This window comes from Rhinoderma darwinii, chromosome 1 (assembly GCF_050947455.1).
Source record: "Rhinoderma darwinii isolate aRhiDar2 chromosome 1, aRhiDar2.hap1, whole genome shotgun sequence".
Taxonomy (NCBI): domain Eukaryota; kingdom Metazoa; phylum Chordata; class Amphibia; order Anura; family Rhinodermatidae; genus Rhinoderma; species Rhinoderma darwinii.
In genome coordinates, this window is record NC_134687.1 from 441,425,547 (window position 1) to 441,450,703 (window position 25,157).

Below are 25,157 nucleotides of genomic sequence, written 5' to 3' on the forward strand. Positions count from 1 at the left end.
TGTCCAATCATCATTCAGCTTCTCCCCCTTCCCTGCACAGCAACAAAGTGTGATCATACAGAGTATACAGCTTCCATTCCTGAAGGTGTATTAAATTGGCGATATCTCCGGTTGTTTCACAGCTAGAACTGTGATCCTGGTGTCATATGAAAGATTAGAATGTCCTCTTTCATATACCACAGCCCGAGATATGGCTGTTTGAAGTGACCCCCCCCCCCCCTTCCCTCCAGCCTCAGTCTCTCACACTGTGTGAAGCAGCTTCATGCTGATAGGACAGCGTCAGAGGCTGTGAGTAGCTCCACCTCAGGAGAATATCTGGTGTTGACACCCGCTTGTCTAGTATAGGCTCATTTACATATTTAGAAAAAAGCTCATAACTTTTAAAATAATAAACGTTTTGGGAGATAATTTTCACTAGCATTATCCGCGTGACAGCGCCTATCAGATTAGCCAGGCGATTGGGCATTACTAAACTAGTGACAGATCCTCTTTAACCATTCCCCTATTCATTCCAATCCTGCCTATATTTAGCCATATTGATGCCTGTTTCCTATACAGCAGCATGTATGTCCACATTTTTGATTCCTGCCTACAATAAAACAGCGTTAATGCACCCAATTCCCACTACCGTTTCTATCAACAGTTTCCAAAGAATGTCACGTCACAGGGTAGCACCAGCTACTCTCATTAGAATTACTTCTGCCTTGTGCGCATCCTGAAGCATTTTCCTCCATTGTACTGTACATTATAATGTGATGTAATCGCATCCAGTCACGCTAACATGTGATCTACGGAACTCACATGTAAACAAAGCGCAAAACAAGCCCACCTCACTGCTGCTCATACACACGTCCAGGATTGAACAGGTATGACATTGATCGCATCCACAATTTACACAACTGGTGTTTTTTGAGTCAATTGTATGATCATAGGAATATTTGTTCCATCGCTACCTGCGTTTTTTGGGCAGACAAGACACTGTTCACTGATGTCTATTTCCCTGATGTACGGTAATTTAACTATCATGGGATAGGTTGTCTTTTCTTTTCCCCTATACCATGCGTTATTACCCATGACTTAGGCTCCATAAGTTTTAGGCTATGAATGATTTTTATCATTTGTTTGTTTCGTTCATTACTCTCTTTGTTTGGGGTATCTGGGAAGGGCTGATTTTGGGCTGGATTTCTGGAAGGAATGTGTAGACTCTGAATTAATTGGATGTCATGGAAACTCTGGTCACCACATATTAAAATGTATTTGGTTTTTATTTTTATTTTTTATGTAGTTCTAAGGATATGTTCACACGCAGTGACTAAAAACGTCTGAAAATACGGAGCGGTTTTCAAGTGAAAACAGCTCCTGATTTTCAGACGTTTTTTTAACAATTCGCGTTTTTCGCGGCGTAAATCAAGGCCGTTATTGGAGCTGTTTTTCAATGGAGTGAATGAAAAGCGGCTCCAAAAACGTCCCAAGTGACATGCACTGCTTTTTTGCGGGCGTCTTTTTACGTGCCGTATTTTGACAGCGACACGTAAAATTAAGCCTCGTGGGAACAGAACACCGTAAAACCCATTGAAAGCAATGAGCAGATGTTTGTAGGCGTAATGGAGCCGATTTTTCAGGCATAAGTCGAGGCGTAAAACGCCCGAATTACATCTGAAAACAGTGCGTGTGAACATACCCTTAGTCTAAAATCAGCTGACTCCATTCGGTTACCGAACTTATATGCACCGGTGAGAATTTTACATTGTTGTCCCGTATATACATGCAGTGCAAAATGCCAAGAGGTTTAGACCTTTCGATTAAAGGGGTCCTCCGGGAGTTTTATATTGATGGCCTATTCTTGGGATAGGTCATCAATATCAGATTGGTGGGGGTCCAACTCCCGGAACCCTGACCGATCAGCTGATTGCAGGTTCGTCGCCAAGGCCTCTTTGGTGTTTACCAGGCACAGCGCCGTACACATTCATAGGTGCTGTGAATGGGATTGCAGCTCAGTACGATTCACCCTTCAGTCAGATCATCCACGGCGGTGCTGGAAGTCTGTCCGGTGTTTGATATTAATGTCCTCTGCTAAGGATAGGCCATCATTATAATATTGCTCAGAGAACACCTTTAATGCAGACGTCCTTTGCGATATTGATCCAAGTATTGCTTGCATATGAATGTCGTGACTTATGTCTTCTATTTTTTATTATGTCTCTTTTTAGGTTTTATTTAACAGTATAATATAGTTGACACATACAGAACATGTTTGCTCTATTTTGTTTAGTAAAATGATGCAGAGTACCTCAGTAATCGGACAGCAACATTATACAAGTTTAGTGAGTCTGGAAGATGTAAAATATTTCTAGTGTCCCTACCCTGCTAGAATCACTAACAAACTGCTCTGTAGCAGCAGCATCACTGAAAGCCAAGTTCCCATAAGAGCTCAGCTTCTTGTAACAGCAGAGTATCTACAGCTTTAGGCCTCATTTACACGAACGTAATATACGCGCGTGCGACGCGCGTGCTTTGCACGCATGTCGTACGCACCTATATTAGTCAATGGGGCAGTTTAGACGATGCGTGAATTGCGCTCAGCGTGTGTGCGCAGAAAAAAACTCACGACATGTTCTATAATCGTGCGTTTTTCGCGCACTCACGCACCCATTGAAGTCAATGGGTGCGTGAAAACCACGCATGCCGCACGGAAGCACTTCCGTGCGAACTGCGTGATTCGCGCAAGAGCTGTCAAACTCCTGAATGTAAACAGAAAAGCACCACGTGCTTTTCTGTTTACAAACATCCAAACGGAGTGTCAAATTCGAGATGAGCGCACCGAACTTCACCGGGTTCGGCCAAACTCGTTTTGACCGAAACCGGTAAAAAATGTTCGGGTACGCGACGTCAGGAGACAGTCACTGTCCACGGTGCTGAAAGCGTTAAACTGGTTCAGCACCATGGACAGTGACTTCCGCTCCGAAAATCCATGAACCTGTAAAAAAAAAAAGACGTTCTGACTTACCGATAACTCCGGTCCGACCTCCCGGGATGACAGTTAAGTCCAAGTGACAGCTGCAGCCAATCACAGGCCAAGCACAGGCTGCAGCCAATCACAGGCTGCAGCGGTCTCATGGACTGCGGCGTCATCCTGGGAGGTGGGGCAGGATGACAAGAGTGGGACGCATCACCAAGGCAACGGCCGGGAGCCCGGACTGGGGGAAGCAGGAAGTTCTTGGTAAGTATGAAAGTCTTTTTTTATTCACAGGTTGGTGTATATTGTGTTCGGCATTCACTGTCGAGGGTGCTGAAAGAGTTACTGCCGATCAGTTAGCTCTTTCAGCACCTTGGACAGTGACGGGCGTCGACTAGCCTCATCTCTATGATGGCGGCTGCGCGAAAATCACGCAGCCGCGCATCATACACGGATGACACACGGACCTGCCAAGTGCCTTTTGCGCGCGCAAAACGCAGCGTTTTTTGCGCGCGCAAAACGCACACGCTCGTGTAAATCAGGCCTTAGGCTGAGTTCACACAGGGCGGATAAGCGGCGTAAAAGCAGGCTGCGTGTCCGCCCTTTGCGCTGCAGGGAATTCCGGGCGAAAAACCGCACCAAATTGTGGTGCAGTTTATTGCCCGGAATTTCTGCTGCAGAAAACTGCAGCATTAGCCGGCCTCCTGGGATGACGTTTCATCCCATGTGACCGCCGCTACAGCCTGTGATTGGCTGCAGTAGTCACATGGGATGAAACATCATCACAGGAGGCCGGCCTGGAGGAAGAAACAAAGATTTCTTGGAAAGTATGAGAAATTATTTTTTTCTGAGTTGCGGAATTGCTGCGAATCTGCCGCAAATAATGCAACAACGGCTATTTATTTTTTTTTGTTGCAGGATTTACCTCCCCATTGAATCTAATGGGGAAAACCCGCAACAAATAAGCAGCGTTTACGCAGATACAATTGACATGCTGCGGAATAAAATTATGCACTATATATAAATTTCTGAGTGTTTTTTCCACTCAGTATTTACACAGCGCGTGGATGAGATTTGTTTTATCTTATCCACTTTGCTGCTACTGTATTATGCGGCAGGTTTTCCGCAACTAAAAATCTGAAAGGGCATGTTCACACGTGGCGGATTTCCTCCGCAACTGTCCGCATCAATGCCGCACAGAATCTGCGTTGCAGATTCTGCTGCGGATCTGCACAAAATGTGCAGTAAATTGATGCGGACTAGCTGCTGCGGACTGCGGGAAAAGTGCTTCCCTTCTCCCTATCAGTGCAGGATAGAGAGAAGGGCCAGCACTTTCCCTAGTGAAAGTAAACAAATTTCATACTTACCGGCCGTTGTCTTGGTGACGCGTCCCTCTTTCGGCATCCAGCCCGACCTCCCTGGATGACGCGGCAGTCCATGTGACCGCTGCAGCCTGTGCTTGGCCTGTGATTGGCTGCAGCCGTCACTTAGACTGAAACGTCATCCTGGGAGGCCGGACTGGAGACAGAAGCAGGGAGTTCTCGGTAAGTATGAACTTATATTTTTTTACAGGTTGCTGTATATTGTGATCGGTAGTCACTATCCAGGGTTCAGAAACAGTTACTGCCGATCGCTTAACTCTTTCAGCACCCTGGACAGTGACTATTTACAGACGTCTCCTAGCAACGCTCCCGTCATTACGGGAGCCCCATTGACTTCCTCAGTCTGGCTGTAGACCTAGAAATACATAGGTCCAGCCAGAATGAAGAAATGTCATGGCAAAAAAGCAAGACGCATCCGCAGCACACATAACATGTGCATGACAGCTGCGGACTTCATTGTGGAACTTAGAATCTCCATTGAAGTCAATGGAGAAATTCCGTCATGAGTACGCAACCAGTCCGCCACTGCTCCGCAACAGACAGAGCATGCTGCGGACACCAAATTCCGCTCCGCAGCCTATGCTCCGCAGCGGAATGTTACGCATCGTCTAAACGAACACTTCTAAATAGAAGTGGAAGTCAATGCAGAAACGGCTCCGCTGCGGATTAACGCTGCGGAGTGTCCGCAGCGGAATTTAAGTGAAATTCCGCCACGTGTGAACCCAGCCTAAATCTGCAGTATTTACGCAACATGTGAATTGACCCTTAGGCTGTGTTCACACAGAGTTTTTTGCAGGAGGAAAATTCTACCTCAAAATTCCGTTTGGGATTTTGAGGCAGATTTTGACCTTCCTGCAGGCCGTTTGCCGCATTTTTCGCTTGAGCCTACGGGCAAAAAACTCAGCGAAATACGCGTTCTGTGCCTCTCATTGATGTCAATGGGAGGTCAGAGGCATAACCACGCGAAGATAGGGCATGTCTCTTCTTTCTCCCGCGAAGCGGTTTTACCGCTGGCGGGAGAAAACCGCCTCCGCCTCCCATTGAAATCAATGCGAGGCATTTTCGGCCTGTTTTTGACGAGTTTTGCGGAGCGGTTTCCGCGTCAAAAAACTCGTCAAAATACTCAGTGTGAACAGGGCTTTAGGCTAAATGCACGCGTTGTGTAATTTGATACGGAAAATCCGGACCAAAACTGCAGGTATACGCACGTAATTCCGAAGCTAAAACCACACCTAATGGTGCATATTTTGATGCGTTTTTTTGTGTGCGTTTTTTACATTTTGATGCGCAAATAGGTGCGGTTTTATGCTGCGGAATTTGGTGCTTTTATTTGGAAAACTAGTCAGATACAATTCGCAAACGCAGGATAAATGGACATGCTGCGGATTTTAAAATACACACCGCAGGTCAATTTACGCATAGAAAAAAATCACTGTGTATATGAGATTTCTTGAAATCTCATTTACTTTGCTGGTACTGTATTACGCTGCGGATTTGCCGCATTAAAATAAGCGCGGCAAACCCGCACGTACTACGCAACGTGCGCATTCAGCTTTAGGGTGGCTTCACACTCAGCGTTTTTTGTGACGTTTTTTGTGGAAAACAACACAGCAGCCAGATGTAAGATGAAAGTCAATGCTGAAATACAAAACACACTACAAACATTGCGTTTTTTAGGTGCCTTTTTTTCTTTTGTCTTGCATTCTTCGATTTAGTGCCGTTTTTTCAAAATTGCCGCAAAGGTTAGCATGGCAGATTTTTCAGCAGTTTTTGTTTCCCTCTTCATAGAAAATGTGTGTCAAGGAGTGTTGCCTTTTTTTGGGAGGGGTTTTTGTGGCATTTTTTCTAAATAAATTATGCATTGCAAAGTGGAATCTGTCCATCATATGACCTTCGAATCACATGATTTTCAATGAGAAAAATGGCACATAAAAAACACACTTTTTGGAAAAAAACGCCATAAAAAAACACCATAAAAACGCATGAACCATTTTTCTAAAAAACAAGAGGCTTTTTTAGTTTTTTTTTTGTACCAAAAAAATGCCACACAAAAACAGTGTGTGAAGCCTAATTTACATGTCTGTTTTTGTTGCCAGATTACTAAAGTACTTTTCGCTTTTTTATTAAACTACACAGATTTAGGCCCCATGCACACGACCGTGCTCGTAATTACAGCCGTCCGCATTTACGGGCCGTGCACCCATTATAAAGTATGGGAGCACAGTCCGTAAAATAAAAAAATAGGACATGTCCTATTTTTTGAGGGAAGTTTCTACGGCACGGACACCTTCCTGTAAGTATACGGGAAGGTGTCCGTCGGCCATAGAAATTAATGGGTCCGTAATTACGAGCGATTTTACGGTTATGTGCATGGGGCCTAACACAGTGCAAATCAAGCTTTGATCTGAACAGCTGAATTATCTGAGACGGACTAGTCACGGCGTATATGTGCCGGTAGTGTGCTGCATGGCCAAAAACACGTGTTTCTCCTGCAGGCCACATTGCAAAACCGCTGCAATTTACAGTAAAGCGTGCATGTTTTCGACCACCCGTCCCGCTACTAGATCATGTGTATACACCCTTACTAGGAATACAGCGCCATAGAACTATAGGCCTATGAGGTTGTCAGACAGAAGGTACCTAGCAAATAGCCGGCTTCAGATTACTCAGGAACAAACTGGCACCGATCTGATGAAGGCAGAGAAGTAGCAAACAGTCTTGTAGACATCCAAACAATGTCTTCTAACACCTTACATACAAATGTAGATGTGGTACCGCTTTTTAACCATGAAGAGTTCTTTTTCTACTTGTCTATTTCTAACCTTTGTAATAACTTCTTATTACAAGTCTAATGAAAGACTCAAACCTTTCCTGTCATCACTTCTTAGCTTATGGATTCCGTTTTGCAAACCAAAAGTCAATATGCCAATAGAAGAATCATCAAATGTCAGCAACTACAACATAGACAGACATACATCTCAACACATCTCCCCAGTCAAATAAGTGAATTACTAAAAATCATATTCACAGCCAAATGTGGATCCGTTCATAAGGTTGGAGGATTCCCTAGTACACATATTCTAACACAACAATAATTATCTGACCTGTAATATAGACCCAGACAATATAAATGGCATGACTTCTATTAAAACAGTACCTTACGTGCTTATACAGATACTAATGTTACTAAACAACCAGGGTGGGGGATGAAACATGTACAAATTCTTGCACTTCACGTGCCAGCTGGCAATAATATTTCCCAGTACACTGGATTGGAGATGAAGAAGGAACGTTGCCATGGAAACTAAATTGATGCATTTGTACAGACAGTCTAATAAAGCTGGGATGGGGACTCTTCGATATAAAAGAGAAACTTCCACCATAAAAATCAAATCATGAAAAAAGAAATAAACTCTATCAAAGGAAAGAAAATAATAAAAAAAAAAAGTCTACCATTAATGAAAACTGAAATGTCGGCCACTCGGCTATGTACACCTTTGAAATCGTTTTGCTTTATTGTTTTTTTTAATAAAAACGTCCATCAGTAAGTTTGGTGCAACTTTAAAAATACTTATTATTTAACTGATCGTGATCTTCCATATGATAATTTCAGCGATTGAGATCTCATGTAAAATATCCTAATATTTATTAGGCCAGAAAATTCTGCCTCAAAATTCCGTTTGGAATTTTGAGCCAGATTTTGATCTGCCTGCATGCCGTTTGCCGCTTTTTTCGCTCACGCCCATTGAGCGCCACGGGCGAAAACACAGCGAAATACGCTTTCGCTGCCTCCCATTGATGTCAATGGGAGGTCAGAGACGTAAACGCCCGAAGATAGGGCATGTCGCTTCTTTCATCCCGCAAGTGTTTTTTTCCGTTCGCGGGAAAAAACGCCTCCGCCTTCCATTGAAATCAATGCGAGGCATTTTCGGACGTTTTTGGCGTGGTTTCCGCGTCAAAAAGTGTGTAAAAGAAACGGTGTGAACTGGGCATTAGTCTTCTTAATCTTCAGCTATTCTTGCAGTTCAAAGAAAACACTGTAACGCCTGACAGAAAGCACGAAACGCACACGTGAACAGAGCCTAAAACAATGATCCTGTTTATGGGTTCATGCCCTGTTGCCAATGAACCATCAGTAAGACACTTTAACATGACAGTGTTTTGGTAACTATTTTGCTTCAGTATTTGTAAGCCAAAACACGGAAGAGGTACAAATCTTTCCATTATACTCTCTCTTGTAGCTTCCATTCTGGTTTTGATTTACAATAACTGAAGCAAAATACTGACCAAAATAATATCATGCGAAAGTGGCTTTACTCAATTATTTTCAGAAAATAGGTCAAGGTTAAGCTGAGATATATTCTAAAGCCTTGTCTTAAATACTATGATGTCTTACTTTTTGTAGCATCCTTGTGAAGTTTCATTGATTTTAATAACTTACAATGAAAATTGTAAACCTATATTTAAAACACCAGAGGGTGCTAAAGTAAGCAAAATGCAAAAGAACACGTAACAGTACCAAATCCAGCACAAAAATAATATAATACAATCTTTTCAAGACGAAAATACTAATTGTGAGAAACTCCTTTTCTTGCTAAATGACTGGTGAGGAGTGGTTACTAAATTGTTTCAGCAAGCTGAATGACACACATTATTGAAAGAGCATTTGATCGAATATGAATTAAAAATAAGAAATTATTGATAGTAGAAAACAGCTAATTATCACTGTTAATTACTTTTGGCATATTGGAAATTTATTTGTACAGTGTCTTCAGACCCTTTCACATTTTGTTATGTTGAGGTCTTGTGCTAAAATAAGAAAAAAAATATCAAGGTTTTTCCCCATCATTCTGCACTCAATAACCCAAAATGACAAAGTAAAAATAGAATTTTAGAAATTTTTGCAAATTTATTAAAAATTAAAAAGTGGAAGTTGTGGGTAAAAAATATATGTTTAAAAGACTAAATAAAGAGAGTTTTGTCAGTAAAACCTGGCAGAACATTCCATATGCTTGTCTGTATGCTATTGATCTTTCAGATTTGCTCTTTATACTGTACATTTTGTTGACTTTTTTTCCCTGAATGGAGTCCCCAACACATGTTTGACAATATGCAATGCATTCGGAAAGTCTTCAGACCCTTTCACTTTTTTCACATTTTGTTATGTTGAGGCCTTGTGCTAAAATAGAAAAAAAAATCAAGCTTTTCCCCATCATTCTGCTCTCAATACCCCATAATGACAGGGTACAAACAGAATTTTAGAAATTTTTGCAAATTTATTAAAAACTCACATTTCGCATGGACATAAGTATTTAGACCCTCTGCTATGACACTTGAAATTTATCCCTGGGGCCTCCCATTTCTCTAGATCATTTTTTGAATTAATTTACTCTGCACATAGTGATCTTGCTAGATCATGATGTGCAGTCACGTACACACACAATAACGTTACTGAAGTGTAAGCTGTCATTTACAGCGTGATCTCGCGAGATCACACTTGCTGTGCTGTAAGTCCCACACAAACGTTAGTGAAGTGTCGGGATTGTGAATAGACATTGCGTCCTGGCTGGAAGTGATGTCTATTCACTGTCAAGACACTTTAGTAACGTTAATGTGTGTGTATGTGACTGCACATCATGATCTAGCAAGATCATTATGAGCAGAGTAAATGAATGGAGAGAAGTGTATGACGCTGATTGGTCAGCGTCATACACTTCTCTCCACAGCGCCCACTTGGTCAAAAGTAAAAACACGCCCAGTTGGGCATTAAGAAAGTCATTAGCATAAAGCTAAAATAGGTCATAACTTGGTGAAAATAGATCATTTTTCTAAATAAAAACCACTGCTGTTACCTACATTACAGCACCTATCACATTATGTAGAAGATAACGTCAGGACCCACTATGCTTGCTGTCAGTGAGTAGCTGACAGTTCTAATACACTGCACTACGCATGTAGTGCAGTATATTAGAATTGCGATCAGGGCCTCCTGCCCTCAAGTCCCCTAGTGGGACAAAGTAATACAGTAAAAAAAAAGTTAAAAGAAGTTGTGTAAAAATAAGAAAATAAAAGTTTTAAAAGTATTAAAAGTAAAAATCCCCCTTTTTCCCTTATCAGTCATTTATTATTAATAAAAATATATAAACAAACAAATAAACTATACATAATTGGTATCGCCGCGTCCGTAACGGCCTGAACTTCAAAATTATTTCGTTATTTATCCCGCACGGTGAACGCCGTAAAAGAAAATAATAATAAACCGAACCACAATCACAATTGTTTGGTCACTTCACCTCCCAAAAAATGGAATAAAAAGAGATCAAAAAGTCGCATTTACCGAAAAATGGTACTGATCGAAACTACAGTTCGTTACGCAAAAAATAAGTCCTCGTACGGCTTTATTGATTGAAAAATAAAAACGTTATGGCTCTTAGAATAAGGTAACAGAAAAAGTGAATGATTGTTTACAAAACGTATTTTATTGTGCAAACACCATAAGACATAAAAAAAACTATAAACATCTGGTATCGACGTAATCGTATCGCCCCGCAGAATAAAGTGAATATGTCATTTATAGCGCACGGTGCACGCAGTAAAAAAAAAAGAATAAAAAAACAATAGTAGAATTGCTGTTTATTAGTCACCACGCCACCTAAAAATAGAATAAAAACTGATCAAAAAGCTGCATGCACCCCAAGAAAACTACAATGCATTCCTCAAGGGGTCTAGTTTCCAAATTGGGGTCACTTTTGGGGGGTTCCCAATGTTTTGGCACCACAAGACCTCTTCAAACCGGACATGGTGCCTAATAAAAAAGAGGCCTCAAAATCCACTAGGTGCTCCTTTGCTTCGGAGGCCGGGGCTTCAGTCCATTACCACACTAGGGCCACATGTGGGATATTTGTCAAAACTGCAGAATCTGGGCAATAAATATTAAGTTGGGTTTCTCTGATAAATCCTTTTGTGTTATAAAAAAAATGGTATAAAGAGGATTTTCTGACAAAAGAAAATGTAAATTTCACCTCTACTTTGCTCTAAATTTCTGTGAAACACCTAAAGGGTTCATAAACTTTCTAAATGCGGTTGTGAATACTTTGAGGGGTCTAGTTTCTAAAATGGGGTATTTGATAGGGGTTTCTAATATATGGGCCCCTCAAAGCAACTTCAGAACTGAACTGGAACCTAAAAAAATAAATAAATGAGGCAACACTTCGCTTCTTACATTATACTGATAATGAGCCGTGCCCACCCCGAGATGACCCCAGTTTTGACCGTTTGTATAAATGGAGACCCCTATTAGACCGTTCCAGTGCCCGGTTTTCCCAAGCATTCACCCCCGAGAAGTGTATTTCTATTGATGAGTCCCTGGTACATTTTAAAGGGAGGGTTCAATTCCGGGAGTACCTGCCGGGTAAGAGGGCAAGGTATGGCGTGAAGATGTATAAGCTGCGAGAGTGCATCCGGGTATACCTACAGGTTTAGGCTATATGAAGGAAAGGCCACCCCCAAACCAGACTGCATCCTGGACTACAATAGGTACATGGGAGGTGTGGACTTGTCAGATCAAATCCTGAAGCCCTACAGCGCCATGCGGTGTGGTATAAGAAGCTGGCCGGGCACATCATACAGATGGCATTGTACAATGCGTACGTGCTACGTCGATGTGCAGGCCAGACGGGAACTTTCCTGGAATTTCAAGAGGTGATTATCAAGAACCTAATCTTTAGGGACCAAGTAGGGGGGGCACCCAGTACTTCTGGAAGCGGGGCCACACGCATCGTACCAAGGCGGCAACACTTTCCAGGAGAAGTTCCCCAAACTGGCAAGAAGGGAAAAAGTCAAAAGAGGTGCAAAGTCTGCTATAAGGGATGACACAATATATCAATGTGACACATGTCCCGAATAACCAGAGCTCTGTATGAAAGTCAGTTTTAAAAATTATCATACATCCCTTGGTTTATAATTTACCCCAATTTTACTTACCCTGATACACTCCGCACAGCTTATCCCCCCTCGTCTTTCCCCTCTGAGCCCTGCTGTGTGTCCAGGCAGCTGATAACAGCCACATGTAGGGTATTGCCATACCCGGGAGAACCCACATTACAGTTTATGGGGTGTAGGTCTCTGGTCAAAATGCTCACTACACCTCTAAATGAATGCCTTAAGGGTGTAGTTATTAAAACGGGGTCACTTCTTGCGGGTTTCAACTGTACTGGTACCTCAGGTGCTTCTGCATACATGACTTCGCACTAGAAAATCCCCAGTAGGCCAAATGGTGGTCCTTTCCTTCTGAGCCCTCCCATGGGCCCAAACGGCAGTTTATGACAACAAATGGGGTATTGCGGCACTCATAACAAATTGCGCAACAGAATGGGATATTTTGTTTCTTGTGAAAATAAGAAATTTTCAGCCAAAACTACATATTATTTGAAAAAAATAATTTTGTTTTCATTCCCAGCCCAATTCAAATAAGTTCTGTGAAAAAACTATGGGGTCAAAATGGTCACAACACCCATAAATGAATTCCTTGAGGGGTGTAGTTTCCAAAATGGGGTCATTTGTGGTTGGTTTCTATTGCTTTGATACCTCTGGGGCTCTGCAAATGCGACATGCCACCCGAAAACCAATCCAGAAAAATCTGGACTCCAAAGAACACACAGCGCTCCTTTCCTTCTGAGCCCTCCCATGGGCCCAAACGGCAGTTTATCACCACAAATGGGGTATTGCCGCACTCAGGACAAATTGGGCAACAAAATGGAGTATTTTATTTCTTGTGAAAATAAGAATTTTTGAGCTAAAATGACATATTATAGGAAAAAATATATTTTTTTTTAATTCCCAGCCCAATTCAAATAAGTTCTGTGAAGAAACTATGGGGTCTAAAAGGTCACATTACCCATAAATGAATTCCTTGAGGGGTGTAGTTTCCAAAATGGGGTCACTTCTGATGGGTTTCCGTTGTTTTGATACCTCTGGGGCTCTGCAAATGCGACATAGCACCTGAAAACCAAGCCAGCAAAATCTGTACTCCAAAGAACACACAGCGCTCCTTCCCTTCTGAGGCCTCCCATGGGCCCAAACGGCAGTTTATTGCCACAAATGGGGTATTGCTGCACTCAGGAGAAATTGGGCAACAAAATTGAGTATTTTGTTCCCTGTGAAAATAAGAAATTTTGATAAAAAATTACATCTTATTGGAAAAAATGTCATTTTTTTAATGTCACAGCCCAATTGAAATAGGTGCTGTGAAAAAACTGTGTGGTCAAAATGCTAACAACAACCTTAAATGAATTCCTTGAGGGGTGTAGTTTCCAAAATCGGGTCACTTTTGGTGGGTTTCCATTGCTTTGATACCTCTGAGGCTCTGCAAATGCGACATGGCACCCGAAAACCAATCCAGCAAAATCTGGACTCCAACAAACATATAGCGCTCCTTTCCTTCTGAGCCCTCCCATGGGCCCAAACGGCAGTTTATCACCACAAATGGGGTATTGCCACACTAAGGACAAATGTGAAAATAAGAAATTTTGATCACAAATGACATTTTATTGGAAAAAATGACATTTTTTTCATTTCACAGCCCAATTCAAATATGTGCTGTGAAAAAACTGTGCGGTCAAAATGGTAACAACAACCATAAATGAATTCCTTGAGGGGTGTAGTTTCCAAAATGGGGTCACTATTGGGGGATTCCTACTGTTTTGGCACCTCAACACCTCTTCAAACCTGGCATGCTGCCTAAAATATATTCTAATAAAAAAGAGGACTCAAAATGCACTAGGTGCTTCTTTGCTTCTAGGGCTTGTGTTTTAGTCCACGAGCGCAGTAGGGCCACATGTGGGACATTTCTAAAAACTGCAGAATCTGGACAATACATATTTAGTAGTGTTTCTCTGGTAAAACCTTCTGTGTTACAGAAAAAAAAATGAATAAAATTGAAATTCAGCAAGAAAAATGAAATTTGCAAATTTCACCTCCACTTTGCTTTAATTCCTGTGAAATGCCTGAAGGGTTAAAAAACTTTCTAAATGCTGTTTTGAATACTTTGAGGGGTCTAATTTTTAAAATGGGGTGTTTTATCAGGGTTTCTAATACATAAGCCCCACAAAGCCACTTCAGAACTCAAGAGGTACCTTAAAAAAAAGGCTTTTGAAATTTTCTTAAAAATATGAGAAATTGCTGTTTATGTTCTAAGCCTTGTAACGTCCAAGAAAAATAAAATAATGTTCAAAAAACGATGCCAATCTAAAGTAGACATATGGGAAATGTGAACTAGTAACTATTTTGGGTGGTATAACCGTCTGTTTTACAAGCAGATGCATTTCAATTCTGAAAAATGCAATTTTTTCAACATTTTCTCTACATTTTGCAATTTTTCACCAATAAACACTGAATATATTGACCAAATTTTACCACGAACATGAAGCCCAATGTGTCACGAGAAAACAATCTCAGAATCGCTTGGGTAGGTTTAAGCATTCCGACGTTATTACCACATAAAGTGAAATATGTCAGATTTGAAAAATGGGCTCTGAGCCTTAAGGCCAAAACTAGGCTGCGTCCTTAAGGGGTTAAAGTCCACCTGTGGTAAATTCATTTGATTGAACATGATTTGGAAAGATACAATTCTGTCTATATAAGGACAATTCATAGAGCAAAAAGCAAGCCATGAGGAGGAAAGAACTGCCTGTAGAGCTCAGACAGGATTGTGAGGAAGCACAAATCTGGAGGGTACAAAAAAAGTTCCCAACAGCACAGTGGCCTCCGTAATTCCTAAATGGAAGAAGTTTGGAACAACCATGACTCTTCCTAGAGCTGGCCACCCCACCAAACTAATTAATCGAGGGAGAAGGGCCTTTATAAGAGAGGTGACCAAGAACGCAATGGTCACTCTGGCTGAGCTCCAAAGAAATTGTGTGCAGATAAGAAACTTCCAGAAGGTCAACCATCACTGCAGCACTCCACCAATCTGGGCTTTATGGCATAGTGGCCAGAAAAATCCTCTCCTCAGTAAAAGACACATGAAAGTCAGTCTGAAGTTTGCAAAAAAGCAACTAAAAGGACTCTCAGACTGTGAGAAACAAGATTCTGTGGTCTAATGATATCAAGATTGAACTTTTTGGCCTCAATTCTAAGCGTCATGTCTGGAGGAAACAAGGTACTGCTCATCACCTGTCCAATACCATCCCTGCAGTAAAGCATGGTGGTGGCGGCATCATGCTGTGGGGCTGTTTTTCAGCGACTGGGACAGGGAGACTGGTCAGTGTTGAAAGAAAGATGAATGGATCAAAGTACGGAGATATTCTTAATGAAAACCTGATCCAGAGTGCTCTAGACCTCAAAGTAGGCGGAAGGTTCACTTTCCAACAAGACAATGACCCCAAGCACACAGCCAAGAATGGCCCAGCCAGAGCCCTGACGAACCCAATCGAACATCTCTGGACGGAGCTTGAGAGGATCTGCAGAGAAAAATAGCAGAAAATCACCAAATCCTGGTGTGCAAACCTTGTGGCATCATACCCAAGAAGACTGGAGGCTGTTATCCCTGCCAAAGGTGCTTCAACTAAGTACTGAGTAAGGCCCCATGCACACGATCATAAAAATCGTACGTAATTGCGGACCGCAATTACGGACCCATTCACTTCTATTGTCCATGGACACCTTCCCGTTTATTTACAGGAAAGTGTTTGGGCCGTAGAAGTGTACCTCAAAAGATAGGACATGTCCTATCTTTTGCCTTTTTACGGGCCGTGTTCGCATACTTTCTATAAGAGCACAGGCCAAGAATGCGGGCGGCTGTCTGCGGCCGGCCGGCCCTGCAATCGCGGCCCGTGATTACGGGCACGGCCGTGTACATGGGGCCTAAAGGGTCTGAATACTTATTTCAATGTCATATTTTCATTTTTTCCTTTCAATAAATTAGCAAAGATTACTAACTCTCCTGTCATTATGGGATATTGACTGCAGAATGTTTGGGGAAAAACATAAATTTTTATTTTTATTTTAGCACAAGGCCTCAACATAACAAAATTTAAAAAAATGTAAAGGGTCTGAAGACTTTCAAAATGCTTTGTACATTTGGGGACTTCATTCAGGAAAAAAGTCTACAAAATGTATAGTATAAAGAGCAAATCTGAAAGATCAATAGTGCAGCATACAGACAAGCATATGGAATGTCCTGCCAGGTTTTATTGACAAAACTGTCTTTATTTAGACTTTTAAACATAAAATTTTTACCCGCAATTTCCACTGAAGCTTAAAATGACATGATTCACAGATAAACCCCACAAACTGCCAGCTCTGGTATGCAACATTCAGGCTGCTTCTTGTCAGCAACAAGCCAAAAAAGGATCATTGAAAGATGTAGATAGATACAAATAAAATCTTGGTTTGACTTAACTCTATAGCTAACGCTATAGCTGCATTAAAGTCATTATAAAATTCTATGTATTAGTCAGTAAAATGTTGTCGTGAAACATGCGGTCTACTTTGGACAACTCCTTAGATTAGACTCCCACTCCAATAAACGAATAACATGGAGATTCTTCGTGCTGAAAGCACCATATAGTTCGAGTGCCACGGGGCAGTGGAAACTCTAATATCTGTGCTCATTTTAGAAAACCATGCATAACCAGGCAATACACCTCCAGGTCATCGAGTGTCCACAACTCGTTTTTTAACCTTTAGCAATCGGAGTGGGATTACCCTCCACTACTGCGTAAACAAGGACATTGGGGCAGATTTACTAACCTCCTCAGGACCGAACTTATTTTGTCCGCAGATTTTTTATTTTCATTTTTTCCGTCGTTGCATTCCAAACTGGCTTCCCCCTTAATTTTGAAATAAGGATACATAGTGAAATAGTAACTTACGTTTTGCTGTCATCACGCCTGGGATCCCACGTGTTAGGCCATGTTTGTGTGCAGGTTGCTTTGCCCGCCGCCTTGCACGCTGCTTTAGTCAGTGACATTACTCATACCACGCCTGAAACCTGACAGCGGAGATAACGGAGATCACAGAGATCGTATACTGCTCGACTAGGCCTCGTTCCTGTACTCCATATTGCTCCAGTGCCCTATACACCTCTACAGTGGGGAGCCACGCTGCTTGCTGCAGTTGTAGCTCTTTCTGGACATCCGCACAACGGAGGGATAGTGATTTACCGTACCCAAGATAGACTTTGTTAAGCTTGACAAGCCTGCAATTTGTGGCCGACTAAGTCCATCCATCTCAGCTGAGGTGCACTATTGACTGATATGTACTTAGTTTTTCTCTACTCCACTATCTCTCACAGATTTGCCATAGTCTTTTTTTTTGTGGTTAATATTGCCATTTATTATTATTGGTCCTGGACATATTATTAATTTTAGAGCATATGTGGTGCATCTACCTATGATAGGTCTCTATGGCACAATACGGCCGAAACCTACATCCGTTATGTTGTCTAATATGACCACCTACCTACTTTTGCATTGCCAACAATTCTGCTTTTTTGCTTCTATAGGTTAGGTCCTATGTCAGCTACATTGCATGCCAATGTATACTGTAGTGTCACACCATGTTGTTGCTAATTATTTGCCAGCATTAATGTATATTTTGCTCTAGTGCATTTTCTAGTTGCTTCAGTAGTATTGAACTACTGTTCACTCCTTTGAGTATTCATTTGTATATTATTGTACGAGGTTTGTGCATTATGTATTTGTAATCTCAGGTCATACTATTCCTGAACACATATGCACAACTCATTTTTTAGCGAATTGCTTTCACCCGGCCAGGTTTGTGATGTCCTCATTGTGATACAGGATCACCTTTGATGCTGTTTTTTGATAAAAATTAATTTTTATATTTGTATTAATAGATTTTGATATTTTTATAACCCAAAAGTCAGGTGCCTCTGTTCTCCAGGTGTTTTTCTGTGGTTTCCGTTACATGGTGCAATAGGTCTGATTTATCCATACACATAATAGGCAATTCATAGAGAACAGATGAAAAAAGAAAGAAGTTCACATGCAGTTCGACTGCACTGCGACTGTTATAGACTGGTGTAAATCTTATTAATAAAATAATAAAGCTAGGATACATGATACTCAAAGGAGAATCCAGCTCTTGTGATGCCTAAGGCCGAATTCAGACGAACGTGGGGAAACTCGGACGTGAAAAACGGCCGTTTTTCATGTCCGAGTTGCCCCCGTGCAGGTCCCGTTTTCACAGATCACCATAGACTTGAGTCTATCGAGGGATCTGTGAAAACTGAACAAAATAGGACATGTTCTATTTTTCAACGGACCCCTCACACGGTCCGTTGAATGGCCCCATTGAAATACAAGCGTCCGTGTGACAGCCGCTGTTTTAACGGCCATCACATGGACGTATACCACAGTCGTCTGAATTCGGCCTAAAGAAAAGGTTCAGGAATAGAAAACAACAACAAAATAGTACATAAAGCATTTAAAAATATTACCTAGAGTAATACCCAGTAGGGGAACCATTCCCACATTAGTCTCTTTCTATCCATTATCATGCAATAAAACAAAACTGGATGATGATGATAATGGATGTTTGGACTGATGGCTCTGAGTGGTTTTACTGTGAAAAACAAACCAATTATCATCCAATTTTTTTAAACCAGATTTCATTATACCACATGAAAATAATAGTATTTTAGTTTTAACCCCTTAACGACCAGCCTATTTTAGGCCTTAATGACGAAGCTATTTTTTAAGTTTTTCCATTGTCTCATTCAAAGAGCTAGAACTTTTTTATTTTTTCGTCAACATAACCGTATAAAGTCTTGTTTTTTGCGGGACAAGTTGTATTTTTTAATAACACCATTTTGGGGTACATATAATTTATTGATTAACTTTTATTAACTTTTTTTGGGGGGGGGATAAAAAAAAAATAAAAAATTCGCCACTTTTTTTGCATCCTAAATTTACAACGTTTACCGTGTGGTATCAATAACACAATAACTCTATTCAGCGGGTTGTAATGATTGCAACGATACCAAATTTATATAGTATGTTTTATTACTTTTACACAGTAAAAACACTTTTTTTTCAAAAGTATTTGTTTTTGTGTCTCCATATTTCAGGAGCCATAACTTTTATTTTTCCGCCTATGCAGTTGTATGAGGGTTTCTTTTTGCGGGACAACTTGTTCTTTTTAGTGGTACCATTTTGGAGTAGATGCGACATTTTGATCACTTTTTATCACATTTTTTTTTAAGGCAGGATTCACAGAAAACAGCAATTTTTGCATGGTTTTTTACGACGTTCACCGTGTGGGTTAAATAATGTAATAACTTTATAGTTGGGGTCATTTTTTTTACACTTATTTTTTTTTATTAACTTTATTCAACTTTTTTTTTACTATTTTACTAGTCCCACTAGGGGACTTCACTATGCGATCCTCCGATCGCTTTTATAGTACATTGCAATACTTCTGTATTGCAGTGTATTACTGCCTGTACGTGTAAAACGGACAGGCATCTGCTAGGCCATGCCTCTGGCATGGCCTAGCAGGCATAACTAGTGGCAGACCTGGGGACCTTTATTAGGCCCCCCGGCTGCCATAGAAACCAAAGACATTCTGCGCACGCAAGATGCCGGTGGGGTGAGAGAGGGAGCTCCCTCTCTTTAAAACCACTCAGATGCGGCGCTCGTATGGAGCACCACATCTGAGGGGTTAAACGGGTGAGATCGATACCGATATCGATCTCACTCGTTAGAGCTGGGATGCTCCCAGCCCTCAGCTACCTCTGTTAGCTGAGAGAAGGCAGATTTAACGACTACCTGCTCTATTTATTTATTCAGATGCAGCGTCGTGAAAATGCTATTGCATCGGAATAAAGCCTGTTGGTGGCGGCCGTAAAAACACTAACTAGGTAGATCTAGCAGGGAAGACTAAAGGCAAAAATTAGCTGACCGATGCAATATTTGTATAGTATTCATATAGTCTATCGTTACTGCTTAGAAGTACAGAACATCTCTGTAACTTACCCAAGCAGCAGGCAGAATTGCCAGCATTGTCATATACAATCTGCATAATGACCATATAAAACATCCAGTGGTGTAGCTATAAAGATTATAGCGTTTGCCCACACAGCTGATCTCTAGCTGAAGGGTCTGCAGACACCCTGTTATGTAGGGGAACACAGGTGCAGCTGCACAATTAGATTTATGGTAATAATTATCCAATTGAACTCTATGGCGCTACATTACCATATCAATGTATACTTTGTTTTATATAGTTGACTAGCAGAGATATCCGGCTTTGCACGGGTCTATTTGTTTGTTGTTTGTGTGTGTGGTTAAAAACTTTGTTTCCTACTGATATGAAGCAAACATGTCCAAGTGCAGGGTTCCTTTTCGGAGGCATTAATGGTCTGAAAGGGGTTCAATTTATTAGAATGCTGAAATCCACGTTCTTGGATCTGTTGAGAGGTTTCAGCATATCGGGCAGCAGCCATGTGCTTTGCTGCAGGAGTCTGGTGTCCAAGTGCAGGGTTCCTTTTTGGAAAGGGGTTCAGTTTACGAGAATGCTGAAATCCAGTATAGGTATGGTGTATTATATGTACAGTCCGTTCATGGCGAGTAAAGAAAGATGGCTGGATTGTTATGGAAACCCGGTCTAAAACCAAAATAACGTGGTTGTTATGGGAACCTGGTGTTTAACTGTATGTTAGTGAGGCTACGAATGAAGAACCTGTGAGCTTCTATTGGCTAATATGGGTCATCTGATGTGATATGGAGGAGGACCCTTGATGTGGAAGCCAGTGGTGCCATATTTGCTTTTGTATTGCAATTTTTTGAGAATATGTAGAGAAAGGAAAGGCCTAGAGTGCTGAAACCCGGTGTAAAACCTTCAAAAGCGCCCGATTTATTTATGTGCCAAATTTGGTGCAGATTGGTCCAGTCTTTTGGCCGTGCATAAATAACAAACAGTTTTATATATATATATATATATATATATATATATGATAGATTGGATACAGTATGATATTATTTCATATGATGGCAGCTGGCTAGGTGATGGGCCCTGGTACAGCATTCTGCACAGCTCTAGAAACCGTTACAGTACAGTTTCAATAATCTTTCCCTAAAAACCCATCAATTGTTAGATTATCAGACTTTCTGTGTAACTGGACTGATGTTTATTCAATTTGTAATAGTAAATATGACTCATAGAAGACAACAATGTACAACTGTACAGCCCGATGCAGCTTCAGCACAATATTCAGAGTTGTACATTAACTCCCTGGTGCTCCGATAGATTAGATGCAAATTGGGAAATTTCTAGATTTGATTCTCCTGGACCGGATATTAAAATGAGCTAGAAGAGATGGAGATTTTACATGAAATAATCTAATGATGACTCTGAGGTGTAACAAAAAAGCCAGATATCTACAGCATCAAACAATCAACATTTATTTATATAGAGTCACTGGTGCATTCATATTGGCACTTGGAGCTTACAATCTAATTTCCCTGCCTCGGATAAACTCACACGCTGCAATTTCCTAGAAAGCCAACGAACATTCATTTAGAGTATGGAAAGGAATATGTGAAGGCAGGGAAGACATACCAGGACCTGGAGGACACCACGCAAGGAGGAAGTGCTTGCCATTTTTACAACGTTGGTTGCAGCTTGTATTGTATTCCTCTAAGCATATTTGATAAAGGATATACATTTAGCTCAAATAGACCTATTAAAGTGCTAAAAAGAAAGCTACAAAGAAAATCATGTCAAATAATTTCAATACATGAGTTGTATGAGACAATTGCTCACTCATTATGCATCCATTGTACAGAAGATTATAACCTATTAGACTCAAGCTATGCTAAGATAAAATTGGCTTACACTCTTCAAGTCATATTGATCCAGACAAAAGCCAAAGAAAGAAAAATGATGTGTGAAACATTTGTCAATTACACGTAATAATGTTCAAGCAACCTTTCTCTGCTTCTGTAAGGATGGATTCACACACAGCAGTTTGCTGCGTTTTTGTACGATTTTCATGGGGATTTTAATAACGTTTAACTGTGTGTTTAACTGTGTTTTTACTGCGGCCAGATGTTACATTAAAGTCTATACTGAAGTATAAAATGCACTACGTACTGCATTTTGGTTTGTGGCATTTTATAAGCAATTGTGTGGACAGTGGCGTTACTTTCCAAATGCTGAATGCTCTTGGTATGGTGTTTTTTTCAGGCGTTCTCCCCATAGGCTTCTATATAGGTCTTTAACCCCTTAAGGACGCAACCTAGTTAAAGAGAACCTTTCACCTCCCCATACCTGTGCAGCATGTAATGGGGAGGGCTGCACAAACTCTGGGGCACATTTTTTTTCTACCTCCCTCCGATATTTAGATATCGGTGCCATTATATTTGGCGCCCGATATTTAAATAACCCCCTGAATAGTCAAGGGGCGTGTACTGTCAAGGGGGCGTGTTACTATGGCTGTGACACTGTCCAATCAGATATGGACAGTGTTACAGCAAAAGCGAGGAGAGAGAGTGTGCGCGCACGTGCACACGCTCTCTCACTCTTCATCTTTGAAGAACAGTCTTCTGCCGAACTTGTGAGAGATCAGTCTTATACAAGGTGGCGTGTCACTGCTACGGACAGTGTTAAAAGAACTGGGGAGCGCTTACACTGTCCGTAGCAGAGACACGCCCCCTTGCCAGTTCGGCAGAAGAATGATCTTCAAAGCTGAAGAGTGAGGGCTTGATTTTTGCGTAACAAACTGTAGTTTAGATTAGTACATTTTTAGATACATGCGACTTTTTGATCTCTTTTTATTCCATTTTTTGGAAGGTGAAGTGACTAAAAAATTGTGATTCTGGTATGGTTTATCATTATTATTTTTTTATGGCGTTCACCGTGCAGGATAAATAACAAAATAATTTTGTAGTTCAGGTTGTTACGGACGCGGCGATACCAATTATGCATAGTTTATTTATATTTTTTATAAAAAGGGACTGCTAAGGGAAAAGGGGGATTTCTACTATTATTACTTTTTAAAACTTTAATTTTTTTATTTTTATACAACTTATTTTTACTTTTTTACTTTGTCCCAGTAGGGGACTTGAGGGCAGGAGGCCCTGATCGCAATCCTAAAACACTACACTACAGTGCATTAGCAAGCATAGTGGGTGCCGTAGCAACCATCGCCGCCCTCGATAATGTCGCAGGACGGCAATGGTTCTTTAACCCCTAAGAAGCCGTGATCGCTATTGAACGCGGCTTATAAGGGGTTATTCGGTGTGGACACCGCGATCGGTCCCCGCTGAAGGAGCTGTGGCAACTGTTGTATGAGAAAGCAGTTGTCACAGCCCATAAAAGTGCCGGGAGGGGGGGTGAAAGGGCGGTTAGTCCCATGACCTGCTCTTAGGTCACGGAGCGCGAACGTTCTAGTTAGTGTGACCGAATAGTAGGTCATGGAGCGTTAAGGGGTTAAACACGCCAAAATAAAGCAAGTACAAAAGGACACGAAATTAAAAACACCATCAAAAGAGCCACTAAAAACATGATTAAAAATGCGTGTTACATTTTAATAACGCTGGCGTTTTTAGAAGCATTTGTTTTCATGCAGTTTAAATTACGAGAAAAATGTGTGTAGGCTTTATAGTGATGGATGATGCTAATTTCTGGTAAGAAAATCTTATGATATTGCAAATAGAACCCACATTCACGATTATTACAAGGAGTATATTTATACACATCTGAAAACCTGCTTGTAGGATCACAGGTGGAGCCTTCCTATCCTGTTCTCTCCCAGACCCTTATTGGAATTGTCTGTGACCACGCTAGTTGGGTCTGTTAAGAGATTAGTCTCTGTGTTCACGGAGACCAGAAGTGATGTCATTTGATTGAAAGGAGCACATAATTTAGAGCAGAAGTGGACATCACACAGCAAAATGCCGCCAATCATGTTACATGGCCTGTTGTATCTGTTACATAACTCAAATGTTGTTTTGTCACTGAATGTAAAGAGATGTAATATTAAAAATATATTTTCTATATCTATCTAAATTTGCTTTATGACTATATTATGACATTTTCAAACTTTCAAAAAAAAGTGTAGTAGTAAATGATTATAGTAAAACCTTAAAATTCTTTCAGATATGTACACATTTTAAAGTATACAAAAGCATTTACATCTGAAAAATGCAAAAGTCATACCTTTGGCCATTTAGGATTTAGCAGTCGCGCTTTAATAGCATCATCCAAAGCTTTTTCATACTGCGTAGTTTTAAGGTAAGCGGCTGACCTGTTACTATACAGTATACAGTTCTGTGGATCAACCTGCAGTGCCTCACTGTACAGCTCGATAGCCAACTTAAAGTCTCCATTCTTACAAGCATCATTGCTCTGGCGAACTTTCTCAATAAACTCTTCTTTACTGATAATTGAGCTTTCAACCACTTTTCCGCCAAACGCTTTCAAAGCAATGGCCGATGACTGTAGTAACAAAAAGGATACAAAAAGAAGAATGAATAACAGCAAAAACTAAACATCTATACAATGCAATTAATAAGACAATGACAGTATTTAGCAAAAAAGGACGGAGAAAAAGTGTAAAAGTGCAGAGTAGGGTAGAAAATACAGTTATCTAATTGGTTGCTATAGACCGGCAATAAAAACCAGCTTCGCTGTCTGTCCTTATGACAACACTTCATAGTCCTTAGCTCAGTGATATAATATGGACACTGGGCCTCATAACAACCATTCAGAATCTGTCTTTCATTTTTACAGCTAGATGAAAAAATATAAGCTGGACTCTAATTGGTTGCTATGAGGCACACTGTGCCTATGTG

At 40.9% G+C, this 25,157-nt stretch overlaps 1 protein-coding gene across 3 annotated transcripts in view; it reads right to left on the reverse strand.

The window, feature by feature from the left end:
• Nucleotides 1–25,157, reverse strand: part of TTC28 (tetratricopeptide repeat domain 28) — a 625,439-nt gene that overhangs the window by 533,737 nt on the left and 66,545 nt on the right. For all 3 annotated transcript variants that reach the window (XM_075830954.1, XM_075830961.1, XM_075830946.1), the window contains exon 2: nt 24,523–24,801. In XM_075830954.1, coding sequence (XP_075687069.1) covers nt 24,523–24,801 — 279 coding nt within the window. The remainder of the gene's footprint in view (nt 1–24,522; nt 24,802–25,157) is intronic.